The following is a 24,257-nucleotide window of genomic DNA, read 5'->3' as shown; positions in this document are numbered from 1 at the left end:
TGCTGGTATCAATTAAATCCATCTGTGGCTTTGCCTAAGAACTTCAAACAGGGATCAGCACTCAATGTTATGTATTTTCTAAGCAAGGAGCAACCTGTGCCCAAAGCTGTGGATGACACACAGCCAGTCCTGACTGACCTACTTGTTTCTGAATTTACATGAATCCACTTCTTTCGGTGTAACACCCCTTTCAAACTACAGTTCCGAATATAAAGGGGCAAAAGAACACCTGCACTTTAAAGTTTTATTTCATGTTCTGCAGGGGTTCCTTTAAGTTCAATTTTCTACAGTAACATTAGAAATGTCTAAATCAATCACTTTCTGAAGTGATGTGGTTAAGATCTTTAGAAACAAGCAGGCTGATGGGGAACTTCAAGGTCTCTACTACCACTTAGAAGCCTACATCCAATTGAAAGTCACATTTCAAAGCAAATTTTGGGTGCCTAAGTCATTTGCTTTTCAGTAATAAATGTACTGCTAAGAGTAGGTACTGTGTACTGCTACAATCATTATAATAATTCAAAAGCAGAAAGTATATATACTTGTGATACTGAGCCTAAGGCACTGGAGCAAAAGAGTCTATAATGGGTTCTCCTTGGATTGAGCAAATAAGAAAAAAACCCCACAGGCTGAAAGCACTTAGGTCCAAAAACCTAACCTCTTCAGAGAATATGAGTATGATTTCATGTGTGCGTGTGTTTACGCATTTAAATCTGGCGTGACTTAAAGAAACTGAATCCTTCTGTTAGCATCAAGATAATCCACTTCTCTGGAGGGAGAGATAAAAGCGAGTTGGCAGTTCCAAGTGCTCTGATATCCAATTTCTTTAAGAGACTTGAAGTCAGACTGATAGATTTGCAGCTGGCTCCAGCCCATAGCCCCGTACCACAGCTTTGGCCTCTGTCAGCAAAAGGAAAGGCCTGGAGATGTCTGGAGAAGCCGTGTGGCACTCGGAGGAGTGGCTGCTTCACGGGAAGGATGGGATGGCCAAGGAATAACCCGGCTCTGTGCGGGGCTCCGAGCAATGTCACAGTCAGAACTGAGTTCTTGTATCTGCCAGTGATGCCTCATCCATCAGGTCCAGTCATGTAACAACACAACCAGGAGCAGAGAGCCTGAGCAGCCCTCTGGATGCCCAGACACCCCTGCTCTGTGTGTGCACGTGAGGCGGGCATGGCCCCAAAACGTCAGCCCTGCTCAGGGTGCCCTCACATTCCGAAGAGAAGAGACACAGACCACTGTTTCCTCCGTGTATCCTGCATCAGAGCAGCCTTGGTGCCCTTGAGCAGAGGGCAGAAACCCACACAAGGGTTGCTCCTGTGTTACTTGCATTAGCTTTAGGTTTCAAAGGGAAGAAACGCCACCAGAAGCGCATTCCTGTCTCGCTCTTCAGGGCTGCTCAGAAATATTGTTTGCTTTTAAGAAACTTTTATGTGAATGACAACAGAAGCTCCTGGCTCTGCAGCACTCTGTATTGATTTTATGATGTGCCACTTTGCAGGCATTTCATATAGTGCAGACAAGAGGCATTTCACTGTCTGCAGGGTTAGACGCCCAGACCTTTCCCTCCACTAACTTAGGCTTCTCCTATTTAAATTGCAGGAGAAATCCTTTTAGTAGGAGCAAGACTGTTACTGTTTCCTGGCAAGCTGCTGAATGTGAATAGGTCACTTGATCTTGCACCTCCTGAAGTTAATGGTGAAAACATACTTGCTTTCAGTGACTGCAATATCATGCTTTTAGTGAGTGCTTTGCTATTTCCTTTTGCAATGCTTTCAAAGTCTCCATCACAGTAGTCCTTTGCCTTAAACAGGGGAAGCAATGAATAGGTCTCCCACAGCGCTGCCAACATCTTCCCAGCCATGTGGTTGAAATTCTAGATGGTGCCAGGGCCCGTGAAAGCCGCCAGCTTTGGCCTATGTGGTCCTGCCTCTGGCTAGGAACCCACAGCACTTTTGGCTATCGTCGTTCTGAGAGCTCACTTTGGACCAATTCATGTTTTTTCTTTCACTTAAAGAAGCAGTTATAAATAATGAGACATTATTTAGCTACTGGAAGAAAAAAAAAAAGGGGATGCAAGGCCATCAGATTTTTCCACAGCAAATCTGCCCTTTCCTTATTCCTTTAACTGACTTCATAGGAAACACAGGGTGCGTTTTTTGCAAAATGCTTGTCCTGTTTAATCCCTGCTGAGTTAGTTGTGGAGTCAAATGCCAGATCAAAAGGAGGCCCCAGCAAGTGAAAGTTGCTGGGAAGTCTCCAGCTGCCAGGGTCTCTTCCAGGGACAGCTGTAGGCTAATGGATAAGCTATAAACAGGGTGTTCAGGGCAGAAGTGACAATATAATGGGGGCCAGGGTGAACAAAGGAAACTTTTTAAAAGGACGCAAAGATTGTGAGAGTTGAACAGCAGAGCTTGTCAGCTGAGCTGCCCCTGACTCGGACAGAAGGGCCATGGAGCCATGGACACAGAGCACTGGTGCTGCTGCAGACAGAGGATCCTGCTCTGCCAGCAGGATGTGCTGCTGGTTGAAGGATCAGAGCAGGGGATTCAGTCAGATTCAAGTGTTCAGTTACAATAACTGTCTGGGACAATTAGAAACAGTATTTTCACATCAGTTCCAACAGTAGCAGCTTTCATTAGAGTGGGGAGAGAGGAGAAGGGGAGAATGGCAAACTCCTCATCAGTCCCTTGTTAATCTAAAAAACGCCTGATGACTGGAATGCCACACTGCACAACTCACACCCTAAAAAGGACCTCTTTTTTTTTTTTTTTTTTGAAAATTTTTGTTCTGAAGACTTCTTACAGGGAGCTACAGCGCTGTGCCTACAATCCCTCATCTGGTGAAGCACGTGCAGGTTCCCTACCTGTTCTACGAGCGCTGCCCCAGTCCCAGAGCTCGCTGCCCATGGAGGGCTCCGTGTCACGGGGCTGTACCTGCCCACCAGCCAGCCCATCTCTCCACACCCTCCAGTGCATGCACGGCACACCAGCCCTGGCAGAAGAAGGGAACCTACCCGCAGGGTGCCCTGGTATCACGAGGCTGTTGGTGGGTAACGCTGGTGGAGGTGGCAGCGTGGGTGGGGTGGCGAACATGGCCGGATGGTGCTGGTGCTGGGCCTGCGATCTGAGAGAGAAGTGCGAGGTAGCAAGATTGGAGATGGAGAGGGGCAGAGCCGGGCCGGAGGAATGGTGAGGAGGAATCTGGGGCGACAGGGGAAGGTGTTTCGGGAGGCTGATGCTCGTTGCACTGCTAGCACTGCTGCTCCGGCTGCAGGGAGAGAAAGATGGGAGGGAGAGAAGGGAGAGAGACAGAGAATGTTACCATACAAGACTGAAACACTGTAAGAATACACTGGCAGGAACAGCACAACTACGAACACCCATCTCCCTAAGCTATGCTTTGCTTGTCTTAATGGCAATGAAGGCAGTTAACAAATCTTAATGAACTTCTCCAATGGGGCAGGATGGGCCTTGGGCCCTCAGGAGTGATGTTTCCTCTGGTGCTTCAGCCCTCGTGGCTATCTTTGAGATGCTGATGATGGCCACAGAGGTAGCTGGATTTTGCACCTTTCCTTAGCCTCTGATGACCTTGCAGTGGCCATGGATGCCCTTAAGATCATGTGATGCAACGATTCAGATCCCTTTTTCTGTTGCTCTGGGTGTGCAGAGCTGCACAGTGCCAGTGACTGTGGGACCACGCTGTATCTGCTGTGCAGCTGCAGTCACACAAACATGTAAAAGCACACCACGCTAATAGTTTTTCTCATAATAATGCACATTTTACATCTTCTTCTATTATTATTACTACACTTCTAATGATCTAAGTTTTGTGGGCTGAAACACACTATCACTGCAGTTAATAGTTGTGTAATTCCCACAACACTGATTATTTTTTGCAATCTAAACCTCCGAGAGATCTTGAATAGTTTGAAATATTATTCACCATTTATACTGTGGTGGCATTTACAGGGTAAAACCACAACAGAGCTTAAGTATGCAGGACACTATGAAATACACATTAATGGCAGCTCTCTGTATTCATATTCTGACCTTTGTGCAGCCAAATATTATGCTTTAAATCAGTTTTCTCATCTTGTTTAAACAAGCTTAGCTCTTGTTTGGGAGGTAAGGCATGTTTTCTGTACCAGCAAAAAGACTATACAGGTTCCAGTTGACTGACTGAACTCTTTTCTCTAGAAATGTTTTATCCATACCATTTCCACCCATCCCACTTACTGGATGGAGGCAATTTAAACAGCAGAGCTAAGCCTCCTGTTAGATCTGGACATGTCAGATGGAAGCAGATTTCCCAGCTCACATGGGAGCCCTGTTGGAAGGGACACAGCCTTCTCCAATACAGGTATCCCTCTTTTGATGCTGGTGAACCAAAAAACCTGATAACTAAGAACACACGTACTTCAATGGAAGTACTTCTGAATATGAAACAAGGGTGTTGCTCAAACTGAAACCACCTTAAATTCCTAAGGACAGAATTAGCCAGCTCTCCCAAGACAGTGCAAAATTCCTCTAGAAACTGGACTGAAAGGAACACATGCCTTTCTCCCAGAACAGGAGCATTCATCACGTGTTTCAAATGCACTGATCCACCACTGCTGGAAAATCCAGCCTGTGGAGCGAGCCCACAAAGCCCAACATCCAAACATGGACCATCTTACCCAGATGAGTGCTTGTCTCACCTATTCCTGCCCCACATGAAACAAGCTTGAGCCCAGCAGCAGCACAAGGGTGACACGGGCGTCCCTTCCCCTACCTGATATTGTTGAGTCCGTTGTGGGCCACCTGGTGATGCACTTGGTAGTTGAGAGGCGGAGGGATGTGGCTCGGAGGTTGGCTCCGAAGGTCAGGGATTAGCTGAGGCTGCGACTGCGGCCGAGGTTGAGGTTGTGACTGTGGCCGAGGCTGCGGCTGAGGCGTGAGCCTTGGTGGTGCTGGTGCTGAAATCACTGGCTCCTTCTTCAACAGCGGGCTTGCTCTGGCACTTGACGTGGGCGCTGAGGAAGTCGAAGTCACAACGGCAGCTACTGGCTGGGGGCTGGGGATGGGCAGGGCGAAGGGCACGTCGGTGCTCAGTTCCCGGCTCCGCTCTAGCCCAGACACCTTTGGGACATTGGCTGCTTTCGCTTCTGGCTTGTCATTCAAGGTGGGACCTGATGGAGCAACGAGAAAGAGAACAAAGCGCACGATGAAAGGTTTGCATTTCTTCCCCTGGTTGGTGGAACACGTGCCTGGGAAAAAACAAGTCATGCTGGAGCTCGTGGGAGCGTCGTGGGAGCGCTGCTGCCACAAGATGGATGTGTGTTTGTGTCTGTCCTTCCGCTGTCCTTGACTGGCCAGTCTACAGTACTTTCAGCATGTGTGTGAGAGACTTAGCTGTCACTAAATGAATGCATACTACAGAGAACATCCAGCTCTGTGACTCCTTCCGAGTCCCAAGGTTGGGTACAGCAGGAGTGTGAACATGTCTCAAGTTACTGCTACAGCATTTCCTGCTCTGTGGAAGTTTTAAGGCTGATAATGAACTCATGGACACAAGCCTGACCATTATGACATTTCTCTTTCTCAAAGATCTGTCAGGGTAACCCACACTGCATTTAGGCTCAGCTCCAGCTCAACTGATCCAAGCACTAATCATTAGTGATACCCCACCTGCTTTCTAGGGAGGGGACTATCTGGGATGTCTGTGTGGGAAGTTCAGTGAGCCCCCAAGTGTAGTCCTGCTCATCCCAAGTAGTGCACACTGTAAGCATGGCATGCCAAAACATCAGGAATACTGTGACCTTGCAAAATGCACAGTGGGAATTCCATATGGAATTACTCCTTCTCTGATGCCAAATACTGCCATTTTTCATAATTAAGCTAAACAAAGCAGCCCAGAGGGTTAAAAGGCTGGAAAGGGAAAAGGGAGGAAAGGAGAGATATTTCAGATCAAGCAGTATCCAAAAGGTCAAAGACAACTGAAAAGACCAACATGAAAGCAATTCCACTCCCACTGTAACTCCCTTTTTGACCTAATCTGTGTATCCAAGAAAAGCTCTTCAAGGGTTACAAGAACTGATGCTGTGGATGTGTTTCACATGCACACGTCCCACCCTGCACACACAGCTCTTCTGAGTTTCAGGATACGTGTTTTTGTGACCCACCAAAACGTGCTGGGGGCTGTTTGCATTCTGCTGGCTCGCAGACACGCGAGAGATGCTACCTCCTCTCAATTAACATGCTCCCAACACCCTCACAAACAAATTCCACCTTTGAAACTTTCCCATCTCATCAAAGGACCGAGCCAGTTCCTGGTGTAGGAGGTGGAAATAACACACAACGCACACCACGAGCTAATTCTGGCCGTGCAGATGCTCTGACCAGGCGTTTGTGAACCAGCCCAGGCAAGGCCAGAGCCCTCAGTGCTGCTCTGAGGACCTGAGCACCCTCGTGCTGGTGGCAGTGAGAGGAGGACAGCGATGAATCAGAGCCTGCAGCACACCAGCTCATGTTCTGCACCCAAAGTGCCCACGTGGTGATGGCATCTCCTTCCCTGAGATAAAAGGCAGCTTCCCACACTGCTTCTGGCTCTGCTTGCACTCTCACCATAGCACCACTTCCTTCAGCCCTCAATCAATCAAGTCATCACTACATATGTATAAATTCAGAACATGAGAAGACGAATGGAAACATATGAACCACATTTATCAGTTGAAAATGTCTGAGGTCTTGTGGCCTCAAACCCACAAAATAACAGGAAAAGAAGCCTTTCCAAACACCAGTGTTTTGGCTGGCAAGAAGTACTATCAACCCTGTACTTTACAGCACCTTATACATCTTTACAGGTTTGACACAATGTCTGGAGGTCCTACATTATTCTCTACAATAAATATAAGGCTAACTCTCATTTCAGTGAATTTGTTTTTCAACAAATCACAGGTACCCTGGTTGTGAGATGTAACTAGACTTGGTTCCAATGCTACTTAGAATTTATTTCTAAAATCAAATTCTCATCGCTCTTGTGCACCATTATTTTTTATAATGCCACCTATGTTCGTAAATGTTCCTCAGATTTTATTACCAACAACTGAAAAATTGTCATTGCCTAGTCAAGCCAGGGCTCCCCACACTGCATTTTGGAGGAAGCATATTCCCAGCTGTAGATCCCACTGTTTTTCAGGAGTTACCCATTAAAAGCAACTGGGTTTCATTCCTGAGCAGAGGTTTCCTCAGAGCCCATCAGCTCTTTCTACCCAACAGGCCTCCTCCTACAGAGTTAAACTTCATATTGGGTAATTATGGGCAATGCAGACTAATGGTGTATATTCAAAACACACTGGCACCACAAAAGTTAGTTGAGTAAAAAGTCAATTAGATCCAAAACAAATCAATGAAGTCCCACATTAAAAGCAGCTGTTTGACCAGTTTTATGTACAACTATCGATTCCCTGTGGTTTCAGCATTAGTTCTCATTTGCAATTTTCTCAAAGCAAAAGCTCAGGCTCCCTTGCTGACTGAACTGACCAGCCAGCCTGGTTGTGTTTGTTAGTTCTAGGGGTACATGACTAATTTCTGCTGCCAACTCCCATCTCTCAGGCTGCAGGACTGCGATGTTTTTGTGTTTCATTCAAGACAACAATGAAAATATCCACATGCTTGTTTTTCCCCTTCCCCAGAAAAGCCACAGGCACGAGCGTGAGTATCTTCTCTCCTTCTGCTGCACAAAAGCAGGAGCACCGAGAAGGGAAAGACATGGTGGGAATTCATGGGCAAGGGTGGAGAAACATTTGAGCCAGTGGAATCCCCAAACCTTCTCAGCCACCACCCAGGAATGGGCAAAGCCCCGTGTTTTGGTGACTTGCCATTTCTCTTTCTGATGGCTGCCATGCACACATGGAAGTCTCTGAGCCACCTTGCCTGGAACCCCTCAGAAAGTTAATGATTTTAACGAGAGATGTTGCCCATTCTGATCAGGGTCTCAAACTCTGCAGTTTCTCCACAGGATGCTTGAATATCCCTCCTAAGAAACTACACTCTTGTGTGCCCAAGCTGTGACCAGGCTGAGTGCTGCTCACACATGGAGATGTCCCAAGGAAAGCAACCAAATATTCGCTTTTGTGCAAGGTGGATCAGGTTCAATTGAGATCCTTCCAGAAATTTCTGTTCTTGGGCTCCTCATCCAGCCCTTCTGAGCAGATGGACCCATGGAGCTGAGCACAACTACCCCAACAAAAACACAGGCCCACCCGACCACGCCACAGCGTTCTAGAGGCAAAAATGTGTTTATTTTTACCAAGTCCTAGAGTAATTTTCATGCTTAATGATAACAGGCTGAGCCAATTTGACAGTCAGCTCCAATAATTCAACCTTAATTAAACCTGAACGCATGTCAGTTCAGCTTGTCCCTTCACAGGAAATCTGACATTTGCAATGATTCATGTTTCAGCCATGCTAGGGGAAGGCTGGATCACATCTGCCATTCTCCACCGTGCAGAGCGCTACCCCTTTTCAGCATGCCAACTTTTGTTTATTTTCTAACCAAACACTTTGGACTTCTTCCATTGAGAGGTTTTCTTAAATGAGTAGACAGTGAAACATGTCTTGATCTCGGGGATGAATGATGACTGAGTGCGAGAGACAGGGGAGGGAGGGCTGAAACTGCTCTAATAAGAAAAGTAACAACAACCCAGGATTAGTAATTCTTGCCTCCTCGATCAACTAATTTGTTCATTTGGAGCACTGCAAAATGTTAACTTTCCTATGTCTTGGGCTACATCCAATTCCAACTTAGGCTGGCAAAGATGAACACTTTACCATCTTTAAAAGCACAGAGAGCTTTAGCTACTGCTGGTGTAAATCTGCGGAAATCAGAGGTGAAGTTTAAGGGAAACCCTAAAGTCAACTACGGTTTAAATTGCTGTATAAAGAGGGTTTCAGAAGGAGTTATCTGAACCTGAAAGACCATCAGCCAATATCCCATGTGAAACTTGCCTGAATTCAGAATCTGCGACTGGAACAGCCGTGCACTGCCCATCCCCAGGGCTGCACAGGGTGACATGCCTGCCAGTGTGTAACTACATGGCATTGCAGGCTAAACACAATACAGAAAGTCCCAGACACAAATTAAACCTTTCTGTTACAGGAATTTGCTTTCAAGCTGATTAAGAGTAGCTCAAGTGCAAGGGATTAAACATGTAAAGGCTGCTTTGAGAACTCCAATAAGCAGTTGCTGTGTTATACAAACAGTACTTAGGGCAACAGCAGTTCCAGCCCTGCCTCTTGCTCTTTGCAAGCTGCTGGTTGCTGCTGAAAGGAGACTGTCAACACACGTACAATGTGATTGGAAATAATCTAATCTTGCTTGCACGCCTTTCCTTTGTCTCTTGAAAAAAAGAAAAGTGGAGTCATTCAGACGGCTTTCTGCAGTCTCCCTGCAGCCTCCCTCGCTGCATTCAAACAGCAAGGGTGATGGGGTGATGTGAGAAAGAAATTCCTCTCCTACATCCATCAATGACATCTTTACCAATGGCAATTTCCCAAGAAACACAACAAGCACCATCTGCAGCCCATCCATCCACCCCATACACATCCCTAAAAACAGACACAGGCCAGGCTGGCTATGATGAACCCTGCTCCACATTACAATTCCAGCAAGAAACGCTGCAAAGAGCATCACCACAGGAATTATATGTGGCAAGAAGCTGAGTATTTCAGAGCATGTTGATGAGTCCCAGAGAAGAGTTTGGAAGCATCAGCAAGGGGAGCTAGTAAAGAAAAGCATGACTTTACAGCAGTAGGTCAAACCAAAGAAGTAACTAAAGGAGTGTATTCAGTGAACATCAGTAAACATTTAGTGTTTTATTTTATTTTATATTGAATTTTAAGACTGCTGCATAATGTATTGTGGATATGCAACACAACATAAGCACAAGATTGCATTGGCAGCGATAACACTGACACTGCTAGAGTGCTTACAAGTGAAAATCAATATTTAAGTGCTAATTCTTTATCCCTAGCTGGCTTTTGCTTTTATATAGATGGCTTTTTCATTGCATTTTAGGAGGGTAGCACTACTTAAGACATTAAATGATTAGGCTGGTTTGTGAAGGCAAGGCAAGCAGAGCCACAATACAGAAGCACCCAACATATGGGGCACAGAGTTCCTCCACCTATTTTAACACAAATCAGCTCAAGATAAGAAATAAAGACCTGGGACTTGCACATCTAACTACTGTCTGGAAGGGTCCACGGTGTGTAAAGTGAATGATTTTTAGCATTGAGAAGCAAAGGCCAAGTTGCTGTTGTGACAGAAGAACTACACAACGTTCTCCTGTGACGTGGGCTCCTCTGAACACCACAGGCTGCTGGTGGGCTCTCCACAAATAATGACAATGTTTTCTCACAGAGGAAAGCAAGCTGAGTTCGAGCACAAACCCTCACACCTGGCTCTGAGCCTGCACTGCCGAGCTGGCCTTTGTTCCTGGCACTGTTCCCCCAGCCCATCCCTGAGACCCGGCGCTGCCTTGGCTTCCAGCGGGAAGCTCCTTCCCAGCCCGCTCTGGATTCGGCCCCTATCACTCAGTTCATTTGTACAGAGCTGTCTGTCAAGTCCCATCGCTTTGCTGCAATCTGAAACACCCTCCCAACAGCTGCCACTATCAATTACTCTCCCAGACAGCCCTGACTATCAGGAAGAGAACTGGAGCGAGCACTTGCCAGTTTTAATAAACTGTGTTGCCCAAGTCATTTAACCTGCTAGATTGCTGTATGCTGGGGCTGTAACAAGCCTTCAGCTTTTCAACCCAGAATAAAGCAGCAGTGGCAAAAAGCTGTCAGCTTGGTCCTCAGAATTAACTTCCAAGGGTGTCTTCCCCCAGCCTCCCTTCCGAAGAGCCCGAGTTTAAAAGTGAAATATCATCAAGTCATTTTCATAACGTCACGACACGGAAAGCAGCTCAAATTTTTAACAGAACCAGCAGCTCCCGGGAGTGAAGGGTTGACATGCTCCACGACTTTCATGTTAGGAGCACTCCTGAGCAGAGAGAGCTCCTCTCACACCCACATGGACATGACTTATCCCTCTGCATCTATCCCTCACCACCACCCCAGTGACGCTGATGCAGCCAGGATGCCCAGACCACCTCTAGTTACAGTTTTTCTCCCCATCAAAAACTTAAATTCACAATTACTTTGGTTCTTTCAGGACCAGTAGGAAAGATTTCCTACAGAAACATTTATTTAAAATCAAAACACCTCCATCCAGATCAGTGTTTTCAGATTGTGGCTCACACACATACCAGGATGTGAATGTCAATCGAAAAGAAAAGGTCTACCATCATTAGGATTAAATTGACACACAGGAATCTGCACATCCACCAGAAAGCTTACTGGACTCTCCAAATCAAAAAGAAGATTCAGACCCACTATGCTAAATGTTTTCCTTGGCCAGCTCCAGAGATAAGAGCCTTTGTTGTGAAAGCTTGGAGCACAGAAAGGTTTCACCCCCTCCCCCAGAAACTGAAACAGCATCAGGACCCACGGACTTGATGCTGATTTGCTGCTTTATGGTTCTTTAATGGGATGTTTTATTCCTGGAGATTTGGGAGCTTTCCATGCTCTATCGAGGCACGTTAGCTGTAAGCAGGCACGATGACACACCAGGGCTGCAGGAGCTGAATGAAAATGGGTGCCAAACACAAGGATTGGGGCCACAGCACAAAGAGGAAGGATCACCACTCAAATCCCCCCAAAGTAAGTCACACTGCATTTCCCCAGCAATGCTGCTTCTGGCAACGTCTCAGTGCAAAGCTGAAACTGGATTTGCAGCTAAAGCACCTACTGTGGATGCTGGGGCTGTAATGAGATTGAAAGTTTCATACAGGCTTTTTAATCCAGGGCTATAAGGGTGGATCAAATGGGTTGGATCTCCTCAGTGCTGCTCCTCAGCAGATGCTGAGTGCCCACAAACCAGTGACGTAGGAGCCACTCTATTTCCCTGGTCAGAAGACATTGCTAAAGCTTCTTGTAGTTCCTAAAGGTGTGTTTGTCTTGTTTGGTTCTGTTTTTTTTACGTGTGATGGCACATTGTGCCCCTCATGGGAGTGACAGACACACAATACAGTAAATAAGCTATTTAAAAAGATACCCCTCCAAAGGTGAAGGCAAGCAAGCACACATCCTCAGCTCCAGATGGAAGCTTTTAAACAGACAGAACTGCTACATACCAAGGAATCTTATGATTTTAATTAGGCAAACAAGGGCAAATAATAAACCATCAGCTACTACATTACAGGAGAAAATGTACTACTTTTGCTGTTTGAAATCCTTATTGATTCCCATCTAGCCTGCGAGTGAGTTATTAATCACTCCAATTAAATCATGAACACAGGTCTTTACGCTGAAATTGAACCCCCAACAATAGATCAATAACTCAAACCTCCAAGAGCAATTACTGCTCAGCATAATAGAGCAGCCTGTTACAGAGAGCTCCATGCAGACCACAATTCCCTCTGTCATATCCTTCACAGGCAGTGCAAACAAACTGGGAAAAGAAAGATTTTATAACTATTATTTTCAAAATAAACAGACATCTGCTTAGAGTTACCTAATCTCTCTCACATCACAGAGGCAGATCTGCCAAGGTCACATTGGAGACATGATTACATTTTTTCACAATTTGTTATTCTAGCAAAGCCCTGATAAGATTGAACTATTGAAGTTCACACTCTGGTTTAATTTCAAGAGGTTAAATGCCAAATCCTTTTCTTATTGCTACAAGGAAGGGATCTGCCAGGCTGCATAATACCCTGTGTGGGCTAAGACAACAATTTTGTTTCATCTGCACAGTCTTATGAAGGTTTTGACTTTATTTTTTTTTTTAAATGACATCAGAGAACTCCAAACTCCCAAAGAATGATTTAAAGTAAAATCAGAAAGTGAGAGTATTCCGGGGGAGCGCGAATGACCTTTCAGATCGTCCAGCCTGGAGAAGTTAAGTCAACGTCTGGCTGAGAAAGCACACTTTGCTAACCAAAACCAGAAAAAGGCAGGAAAGAACATTCTGAAACACCAGATCATCTCTGCTGGGAACAGGAGATGATTGTCCTAACCAGCCAAGCGTATGCAGGGTCACAAAAATTCCCATCTCTGCCTTGGAAGACAACTGATGCTTGTCCTGACGCAAGGAAAAGAGGAACCATCCAAGGAAAAGAGGAACCATCCGCACTCAGGCTCTCCAGTGCCGTTTAACTCCCTGTCCTTTCCAGGTGAGAGCTGTTTTCCTGCACACATCCTTGCTTTGATGGGCTGGCCCCTTCCAGCAGGCCCCCGAGCCCAATCCATCACCCTTCGTCAGGGGAGCTATTGGCAGCCAATTAAGTGGTGATGGACCCACAGCACGGAGCTAATCAAGATGAGTTCATACCCTACCCTTCAGCCCAAGGGCACTGGCTCCTGTCCACCACGGGTGTCACATTACTGCTGCTTCCCTTGTCACTCAACGTTGGATATGCTGGAACAGCCTTGGATAAGGCTCAGCACACACAGGGAAAAATGACACCAGATCAGGCGATGCAAGAACAGGAGCAGGTGAAGGGGCAGACAGGTACAGGCCAACAGACTGCAGCAAATGTCAGCAAGAGTGAAGAGCGTTTCAACCAAAGGCTGCTGCAGGTTCTGCTAGAGGCAGGTCCTCTTTCATGGAAACACGGTGGCATCAAGCTGGCTGTGCAGCCCAGGGAGCCAACAAAACATCGACAGGACCAGCAGGAGGGACGTGCAGGGAACACGCTGCAGAGCACGGAGGACTGAAGATGCCACAGAAGAAAACTCACCTGGAGATCTTTGCTAAAGAGCCACAAAACCTGCCCATTCTCCACATGCTGTGTGCCTTCCAGACCCACTGTTTCAGCACATTCTTTAGGAGGCTCTGTGCTACATTCTGCCATTTAAATTTTTAGGGATAACAAGGACAGCAGCAATAATTTCTGCTGGATTTCAGTCTGCAGTGGTCCTCACTAGCTGTCAGACTGCAGAGGACCCACTGCATGCAAGGTGTGCCGTCAGTGTGTGAAGTGCCAAAGCTGCTTTTCTGGCCCAGGGAAGCCAAACCTCAAAGACACCAAAGGGTGGAAAACAGATCTGTTTAGAAATGGTCTCAGCAACTTCACTAAGGTCCACATCTGATGTTATGCCTGGAGTTCTGAGAATGGAAAGTTCTGCTGCAGGGTCACATGAACAGGCACCGAGGGGAGGGACTGACCATGCACAAACAAGCAAAATCCCATCACGTTTATTTGTTATGTCCAGCCCTCACAGTTCAGTAACTGCTGTCACATTAGTGCTAATACACTTATAATTTGTGAAAACAACACTTGAGATCGAGTGCTTGTCAAGTGGGGCCACTGCCTTCCAACCAGCAGCTCCTCATACCCTGCAGTCTCCCACTGCCCTCCCTCTGCATTCCCAGGCTCCAGGAGGCACCTTCCAGGGAGATCCCTCCCCTGGATTTAGCAGCAGCACATCACTACTGTAAATCAACACGTTTAGCTGTTACCAAATTGCCTCCATTTTGCTGGCAGTTGTGCAGTAGCACCTCTTTCCATTAACTTGGTTGAGAATCTAGGGTCAACATGAAGAGAAACTGGAAGAATTTCCCTGAAAGTTCAGGAGCAATAAGCTCTCCCATCTCACACCTCTTTGCATGGTCAAAATCCAGCTCCAGACCTTCTTGAATGGCGTCTTAAGAAAAAACTGAGATATTGAAATTAACAGACTGAATACATTAACAACATTTCCAGTTGCATCATGGATAATTAAAATATTTAAGGGACAAGCTGCAAGTTGTTAATCAAGGAACGTTTACTTGAATGGTGTGTGCCCTTTGGATTTGGTCCCTATGGCAACCAAATATTCACTCCAAAAGGATGAGCTGGAAGAAGGATGTCAGGAGCTGCCTCAACATTTTAATTCACCGAGTGAGCAATGAATAAATACAGCTCCTGACAGCACAGCACAGGCAAAAAAGGTTCATAAACAGCATCAGGAAGTCACAGATGGCCTTTTGCTTTTTTTTTAAAGACTGAAAAAGTTCACTCTTCCTTTAAACACACCCACTGTAAAGATCAAGAAAATTGGACTGTGTGTTGCACGTGAATTGCACGTATTAGCTACTGATAACTAAAGGGCTACAAGAGAGGAGCTTTTCTTCAGTTCTCAATCCTTGATTTTTTGCAATGTTGTTTCCACTGCCCACACTGGAAGACGTTGCGTCTTCAGAAAAATCTTTTCCGTCCCACCTGGTTCCACAGGAACCACGTTTTGAGAACACAACAGCATGTGAAGGATGCCTTTGCAGGGTGCTTGGAAAGAAAAATGTGAGGGATGATTGGTTTTTCCTTCTAAACAGGAAGGGAGGTTTGGTATGCAATAAGGAACAGAACACTTCACTGCACTGCAGAAGGCAAACTCCTTCAGCATGATCTCAGTGTGTGAAGTGCAGCTGCAAAGCTCCTTCCAGCTTTCCCCTTTGATGAAGTGTGAATTCTTCAATGGGCAGTAGAAATTTTGGAAATACTTCAGTGATGGATAGGCTGGAGGATAATGTATGATCTGGCATCCAATAAGACCTAAGAGAGGAACACTGTGTCGTGCACTGCAATGGAATCACACCTTATTAATGAAAAGGTGCTCTTGAATCTCTTCTTGTGTGAGGGTTTATGGCTGTGGAAAAAAAGTCTTTCAAGGCTGGAGAGTGCAAGGCTGCATGGATTGCTGAGATGCCAGCCAGAATGAGCAAAAAGCCTTAAACAGGACCTCAGGACTTGCAAACTCACATGTTTGCTCTACACTCCTCCTCCCACTGACTCCTTGGAGCCCCTTTACACCCACTGCAGTGGCCCTGCAATGAGCATCAGGCACAAGCACAACAATTTCCACAAGGTTGCTGCATGGAATCTGCTGCAGGTTGTCACGGCCATGGAAGACCCTTGTGACTCTGCCATGCACGAGGCTCCTCAGTGCAGTGAGGGACAGTCACTCAGGACAGCCCTCACTGCCCTGCTGACTGAGGTATTTGGCTTTCCTGGTGCCAGGGGTTTGCAGGGAGCCCCTGCAGCACATGGTTCTGTCCTGTCCCACTCCCCAGGCAGAGCCACAGCTCTCACAAACCCCACGTTACCCTCTGAGCTGGGTTTGGGCAGGCACTGCCACAGCACTAACCTCTGTCTTGGGCAACAAACAAGTACAGGCTCAGACTCCTGTAAGGATAATCACAGGAATGGCCTCACACGAAACTGCTGCACGTTTTTATTTCAGTATTGGGTGAAAGGAAAGAGAGAAGTATCTGGGCTTAGCCTGCAGGTACTTTTCCAAGACAGTAATTGCTGCATAATTCATATTCTTGTTTTCACATGTTTGCCATGTGTACCAACAATTCCACTGAATTCACTCTAAGTTTTTCCCTCAAGTTCTCTCCATGTCACAGTTTTTCCAAACTGCAGAAACACAAACAAGCCAAAATCCAGCACTAAGAAGCAACTCGGGTTTGGCAAATTCCTGTAATCCCAGATTCTTGCATATTAGGAGGGGACAGTGGGGTCCAAGCTAATTCTTGAGAGTTTTCACTCCCCATTAGCACAGCAGACAACATCTTTCACTCATTAGATCTGTATTTTCCTGCAAGCAGTTCTCTGTGATGTCAGAATTGAGCCTTTGTATGTCTACCCAAAGCCACCTGCTCCCCATCAACTCCAGATCCCACAGGCTGGAGGAGTGCTGCCCTCTGCATGAGGGAAGGCTCAGAAATAATAAGTATTTGTGACTGATAGGAAATCTCAGCACAGTAAGAAGCAATTTATAGCTTCCGCAGCAAGGAGGCTCACAGAGAAGTGGCAGCAACGATGCAGGTCCTCAACTCAGCCCCTCAGCAATGGCTTGAGGCACCTTTACTCATATTAAATTGGAGATGACATCCTAGATCCTTGCAGGGAGGGGAAATGCATTTGTTCTAAAGGACCCCAAATGGTTAATCAATCCAACAATTACAAATGAAAACGCCTCATCTCTCAAGGGGCAGAATCCAAGTTCTGGTGCCACTGGTTTTGAGGACACAATATGGTTTTGTTTTTGAGGACACCACTCCAAACTGCCAGCGGTTACTTGCAGGGAACCACCTCCTCCCACATTAACATATTCATTTGCAAAATCTATCACATATGTTGCGTGCAAACTGGCTGAGAGTTGATTCAGCTCTGACAGCATGAGAGCCTCTAGCCTAAATATCTGAAAGTAATAAAAACCACACCATCCTCCTGATTCCTCACCCTCACAGTGAAATGACCTATATTTGCTTTGCACTGTCAGTAGTGGGAAACCCACACAGATCCGTGCCCACAACCACAGACAAAGTGAAGGGGCACCAGCTTCTAACATGCCTCCATTTTAGCTTCCTCCTCCCTGGCTTGCACTAAGGATGCTAATCCTTAATCCAGCATTTTGTCTGTTCACTAATTGTCTGCTGTAACAAGGAGGGAAATAGTAAGCCCTGGTCACCCCCCTGATGCAACTGAAACAAGGAGCCCCGATGGAGCTGGAGGCCTGAGAGTCCTCACACCAGAGTGACACAGGACTGGGACACTTCATAGTGGAAGAGAGAGAACTTGACTGGCTGCCCTGCTGGGTCTGTAACACCCCAGGGCATCCTCATGCCTCTGCCCAGCCTGCTTACTTTCCTGGCCATATCCACTTAGGTTTTCTTGGGTACCTATCCAAATAGAGCATCTCTTCATCCCACAGAGGCTTGTGCTTGTTCCCAAAAGACAGGAAACAGTAGCACTGGTCCATTCTGGGGTTGTGGACCTCACAGTGGGATAATTATCACAAGAAAAACACAAGCAACAGTGTTTTTGTTACAGATTATGGTCACGGCTAATGGCAATGACTGGGCTATCACAGCCTACCTTGTGGTCAGTTCACAAAGGGAAATTAGGCCAGGAAGGACAGAGTACCCGTTATTTTATATAGAGAGGTGAGAAGCACGGACAATTATGGAACACACTCTTGCAGACAGGAGGTGTTGCTGTGTTTTTACTCTTCTGTGGGAGAAGAGTTCTCCCACTCCTTTGTTTTGCAGGCAGGCTGCTCTGAGCTGGGCTGTTCCCACAGAGCTCTCAGCCTGCCCGAGGCTCAGAGGACCTGCTCTGAATGAGTGTTTCTTCCCATTAATTTGTTAAAACCAAAGCCAGATTCCCCACACATTAGGTGCTGCACGTTTCTGAAAAATCCTGGCCTCTTTCAAGACCAAACACAAGCAAGAGTGGCAGGAAGGAAAAAAGAATATTCCCCATCATGAAAGGAGGAAAAAGGCACCGAGGGAGCAGTCAGCCTCTCCTATGCCATACCACATCTCTGGGGACTAAAGCTTTGCTGCATCCACAAGATAAATCCACCTTCTCTCCCTGTTCCCACAGCAGCACAGAGCAACTCCCCAGTTACCAGTGCTGGATGCTGGTAAAGGTCTCCCTTTTCTTCCCTGTGTAAGGCATTTCCCTCCCCTTCATTTTATAAATTACCAGAACAGACATTTAAATGTTCATGAGTAATCTGAACAGAGTATTCATGCCTTGGGCATTTTCATGCTCTACAAGGAGAGAAACAAAAGGGCCTCATTTAATACCTCCCTACAGCATTGCCTGTTCCTGCTCTTCCCTTGTGAATCTCCAAAGGCAAACTCTCAGTGGTTCAAGGCTTCTGCAATACCCCAGCCCTCCCTTCTCCCTTTTTAAGATGAGCTTCTAAAGCAAATCTCTCTGGCTGACTGGAACAGGTGGTAGGAATCCTTCAAAGGAGAGAAAAATCATTTGTAACTAATAAAAAGAGAAGAAAAGTCTGATTCCCGCGGTTTTACTAAGCACCCACGGGAGTCATTCGGATGGCAGGCACAGCTGCTGCTTCTGTGGCACCCCTGGCACTGCAGCCTGGGAGCTGCAGGACAGGGAGGATGAACAGCCTCCTGGGATGCCAAGGAACGGGGTGGCTCTCTCTGCTTTACGGGGGATTTTAGGAATGCTGTATCAGTTCCAGAGCCCGACGGGCCAGGCTAAGGGCTGAGCCTGCCTTCTGCCCTGGATTTTGAGATCCAGCTTTACAAAACCAGCAGAAGCCTCTATCCTTTCCCACATACAGAAACCATCCACTGTTTGAACAAAGTTTTGTGCTAGATCAAAAAGCCAGACCTGCAAAACTGTCCTTGGGGCTTTGCTTTTATTCTTCAGCAAAACTCTCCTCTACAGTAACTTTCTGATCTGCTGCCTTGGAGAGAAACATCACAGTACACAGAGATGAACAATATACCTTAATCTCTTGCCTTATACTTGACAGGTAAAGAAGTCTGACTCGGGAAGGACCCCCAGGGCACGGTTGGCAAAGGCTGGGCTTGCTGTGTGGTGCCTGGATACAGCAGTTCTCCTGGAAAGAAGTGCAGCCCCGGGACAGCAGCTCCCTCCCCACCTCCCCTCTCCAGCCGTGCCATCCGCCTTTCTTCTCCCCTTATTGTCAAAACTGATGAGGGGAGAGGTGACAAGCTGGAAAGGCTTGGCCAAGACTCGAGAGCGAGAATTCAAAGCACCCCTGCTGTGTTCCAAAGTGCTGTTATGGCTGCTCCCTGTGTGCAGGGAATTAGGATATGGTCTCCAATCCAGCTACAAGCCAAGGAGGCGGAGGAATAGATGTGCTTTCTGCAGAGACCTCAGGTACTGCTCCTTTCCTGTATTTACTGGCAAGTACAAGGTACAGAAACATCCATGAGCAAGAGCAAATGCTGGAATCCAGGTTTATCTGGATGTGATCTAAAGGATGCTTTGCTATGATGTGGCCAAAGCAGTTGTTTGTTCAAGAGTTAAAAGGAAGGGATATTTCTTCCTATGGAGGAGGATCAGGAAATGAAACCTGGACTCAACTCAGATCTTCCTCCTTTCTCATACGGGTTTCTCTCCACAAAGAGGGGGTGGCAGTGGGCTCAAATATTCTCCAAATGCGATTTCCCTCTCCTCTACAAGAAATTTACAGAGAAAACGGTCTGAAATCCCTGCAGTCTTCTACAGATATGCCACATGTTGAAGCTCTGGGCTTCTCCCCATTTCTCTGGTTCTCCATATCAATTTTGCATGTTCACAACCCTCACTGCAGTCACGGCAAGATCCATGTGCCCACCCCAGCCCATGCACAGCAGCTGGTCCTGTCTGCACGTGTGTTTGGTGACAGGCTCCCACTGAGCAGCTCCTCAGCAGCCAGTCCCACAGCAGCGCCAGAAAGTCTGTTTAGTTTGTAAGCCTGCAAAACCTGGCACACACCTTCACAGAGTCTGGAACGGCACTGCAGCATTTACATCCCTTCCAAAGAACCACAGAAACATTTATCACTGGATGGTCACGCTCTACTTGTCACACACCAGCACTGGCGTCCTGGACAGAACTGTATCCCAAACAAGCGCCCACCTCAAGTACCTTCGGGGTGTTCAGTTCCTTGTGGCTGTGCTGAGCTGGTTTCTGACCAGAAAAGATAACACTTTCTTCAATCACCTTGTAGAAATGTTTTCTTTATGGCCAAACTTCAGAAATATTCACCACCTGATATTGAGGTTGGTTTTTCTAAGACCTAAGGATCGTAAAGTAGCCACGTGTTCAAACAAGAGGTCATTATCCACCAGCTTCAGGGTTCAGTGCAAGCTTCTAAGCAAAGAGCAATTTGAAAATAGAGCTGTTAAAGCACTAACAGTAATTTAGAGTAGTTTAGGTTTCTGTTTTACTGATTTTTCTGGCTAAGATTCATAGGGCTATCAAATTAGCATCTGCGTATCTTGTTGAGTGGAGTAAAGTCAATAATCTAACAGGCCCATTTCACTTCTCTTTACTGCTGCAATTGTGTGACTTCATCAATACTGAGACCTGAAGGCGAAGGACACAAGGCCAATGCCCTGCAGCAGATGGCAATCCCCTGTTCTGTGTGTCACTCAGCACAGTCCACCAGAGGAGATCTGAGACACTGCAATCAGAGGAAACTGTTCCTGCTCAAGATGCCATAATACCAAAGGTTTAACACTGACTTACTGGTTCCCAACACAACCATGGGAAGGGAGATTTCTCAAAGGCACAAAGTCAGCAAGAGATTGAGAATTTGACCCAAACCTTTAAAAGCTTTCTAACCACACCGTTCACCTGCACCATAACCTGGAAGCTTTTAAGGACCAACAACAGCAGCAAATAACATTTGTTATTTAAATAAATGTGCTCTATTAACTCTTTGCAGAGAAATCTGCATTACCCAATACCAACCTCCTCAGTCTCTCCAGCTTCATCTACCCAATGTGGTATGAAGAGCAGCTCTTCCACACCCTTCCTTCCTCTCCCTCACCTCCGGACAGCGAATCATTTTCAGCATTGGTTTGTGCTGCCCTCAGCGCTGCCAGACTGGTCAAACCCACAGAGGGAGGGAAAGATGCCTTTCCAAGCCCACCTCTGGAAAGACGTGGATGTGGCAGGAAACGCCCTGCAAGCTCCCCTTGTTCCCTTTGAAACCCGAGGAGAACAGATGAGCAGCACATTTGAAATTAATTACAGCAAAACCCATTGCATTGTTCTCTCCTCCCTTTCCTTTTCCCCTGACCCCCTCATCGCAGAGCTCTCACTGGAACCTCTGTGCCGTGTATATTTTCCTAAAGTCGCCAGGGCCAGGGCTGTACAGCTGAGACATTCACAGAAGTCAAAGAAAGTGCAGGCCCAGGTTAGTGCACAGGGGCACAATAGTTCCTTAAGAGTGAGCGTCTCCCCCGCCGCCGCCCCCCTCCTCCCAAACCTTCCATCTCTAATGAACCTTTGGTGTCCGTCCACAAAAAACAAACATCAATCAGGCAACAGGCTGTTCCTTTTCCCCTGTTGCTAGTCTGAAATAACAGTCATCCCCCGCTGGGCTGGGAACGCCACTTCCCTCTCCAGCACACATACGGGATAATAAGGGGGAGACGAAGGAGGGAGGAAAACCCGCTCTGAGGTGCCAGAATACACAGCGAGCCGTGCCTTTCAGAGCCAGAGGAAACTTGGGAACACAACAGCTTTTGATTCCTCCTGCCCCACTGGGTACGTTAATTATTTAATAGTTGGCTTGTGAATTGGTGGTGGTGGTAGGAACAGGGTGGAAGGGAAATCAGGCTTTTCCTCCCCGCCCTCAGTCCCCTCCTCGTGCTGGCAGGATGGTGTGTGCACACACGTGTGTGTGTGTGTGTACGAGGTTTTGGGCACGCCTGGGACCCTGCTCTGGCCGTGTCCTCCCTCCCCACCCACACAAGACCCTCCTTGTTGGCCTGTGACCACAGCGACCGTGGACAGCACGGGACAGCATCTGGATGGAATGAGTTATGGGGCAGAGAAACGCGCCCTGCCTGCTCTCCCTTTGCAGGAGGAGATTTTTCACGTATTATGCTTGGGGGGAAGGGCACTTCAGAGTTTATATTGGATTTTGACAGAGCTGGAAATGGAGCTGCAAATCAAACAGAGATCAGCTTATGATTTGCAACCAGGGCTTTCTAGGTGTCTGAAGCAACACTTTGGAAGGAGCGTAGGGAAAAGGAGAATGTAACTACATCTCATTTGGATGGAGAGGACTCACAGATGTTAGGAATATTTTTGATCAACAGCTTTCCTGGCACCGACTGTGGTGGAATCCACAACCTTGACGGCTAGCTGAGTAAGAAAGTGCTGGCAAGCTCCTGACTGCATGCAGGCAATTTGCAAGGCTGCCAGTCAATATTTCAGTGAAAACAAAATTGCAGGGATCATATTAAAAAGAGAGGAAAACAGAAAATAAAACAAAACAAAGCCCAGCCTGCCCTTTAAGAGAAACACTGATACAACCTGATGGGACAGACCCTTCCAAATCCAAACGCACTCTTTGTTTAAAGTGAACACACTGTGATGGGGGCCCTGCCGTGAGCAGGCAAAGGAAAGCCTGCCAGCAGCAACAGAAGCAGACACAGCAAGAAGTGGCTTTACACCGGGACACCTGGGTGGCATGTTTAGTACACGCCTGCAGGAAATGATGCAGAAAGAGGTTTATAGTTGTGTCCATTTGGTGGAGGAAATGTATGCAGCAGGCACTGGCCTGAGCCAAAAACCTGGATCCATTCCTCTTCAGTCTTTGAGAGGAGAGGAAAAGTGGTGGGAGGACAGGGGAGAGCTCCTCTGGCAGTATTTTCAAATTCTGGGTCTGCCATGCTGGCCTATTCTTAGTCTAAGCAATGGTATTAGTGGGGAGACTGCAAGCAGTGTAGCCCAGGCAGTATTTCTCTCTGGACCAGCCTTGAGGTGACTGACACAGGCTCCTGGGGGCATTTGAGCTGGTACAGCACACACCACCATTTGGAGTATCTTCAGAGTACCTCTGAATTACCCCCACCTGCACGGCTGGCAAAAGGCTGCTCTGCTGCTCACAGGCACTGAGTCAGGCCCTTTCCTGCCCTGGCCTCAGGACTAAGCTTGGCTGAGGAGGTTGCCAGGCAGTGGGGGGTCCCCAGATGTCTGCTGAAGGCTGCTTTACAGCATGTACTGCTAGAATGACATGAACAGTCCAGAGACTGGCCTGCAACACAAGAGTATTTCAGGCCAAAAGGTACATTATGCTCAGAGAGCTCTTTTGTTGATCTAAAGAAAAGTATAAAATAATCTGCTCCACTTGGGTTATTAAATTGATTGGTACAAAATGTGATGGACATAATTCTAGTTGCTGGTTTCAGGTTTCTAGCTCGGTTTTAAAGACTGATTCAATAATAAAAATAATGACATGTTCATTATTGTATAAACATTCAACGCTCACACTGTAAATTTCTTCCTCCAGCGACTAAGCCTGGATCAGAGCAGGTTGTCTGTGCAGAGCTTGCACTGTGAGCACCTCTCCTGCACCCAGAGAAGGCCAACCATGGAGGAGAGCAGCTGGCTGGGGATAGCTCAGCTGTTTGGAAGCCAAATCACAGAGTACTGAGGAAAATGAATTGTTGCCTGCTTCATCCAACAAGGCTGGCCCTTCTCTGCCACCCTGCCCTCCTCGATGCCCAGGGAGCAGCCTCTGGCTTCGCTTCTGCAGTTTAACATTCACAAGCCAACGCAGCTTGAGGTCAGTTTGCAAACTCTGATGTGAATTTTAGCGATGCTGCCTGGTCCTACACGTCCCAAGATGTCAGAAGGACAAGGACTCATGGGACTGAAAGGACAA

The 24,257-nt window shown here is 46.9% G+C and overlaps 1 protein-coding gene across 19 annotated transcripts in view; it reads right to left on the bottom strand.

Annotated features, from left to right (window-relative positions):
* FBRSL1 (fibrosin like 1) overlaps nucleotides 1-24,257 on the bottom strand; it is a 507,770-nt gene that overhangs the window by 21,545 nt on the left and 461,968 nt on the right. For all 19 annotated transcript variants that reach the window (XM_027689358.1, XM_027689364.1, XM_027689371.1 and 16 more), the window contains 2 exons: nucleotides 4,774-5,170; nucleotides 3,017-3,270 (listed from right to left, as the gene is read on the bottom strand). In XM_027689358.1, coding sequence (XP_027545159.1) covers nucleotides 3,017-3,270; nucleotides 4,774-5,170 — 651 coding nt within the window. The remainder of the gene's footprint in view (nucleotides 1-3,016; nucleotides 3,271-4,773; nucleotides 5,171-24,257) is intronic.

Source organism: Neopelma chrysocephalum, unplaced genomic scaffold, assembly GCF_003984885.1.
Source record: "Neopelma chrysocephalum unplaced genomic scaffold, ASM398488v2 Primary Assembly neopelma1_77, whole genome shotgun sequence".
In the NCBI taxonomy this organism is placed as follows: domain Eukaryota; kingdom Metazoa; phylum Chordata; class Aves; order Passeriformes; family Pipridae; genus Neopelma; species Neopelma chrysocephalum.
The sequence above is the reverse complement of the archived record's forward strand: the minus strand, read 5'-3'. Positions and strand labels throughout refer to the sequence as shown.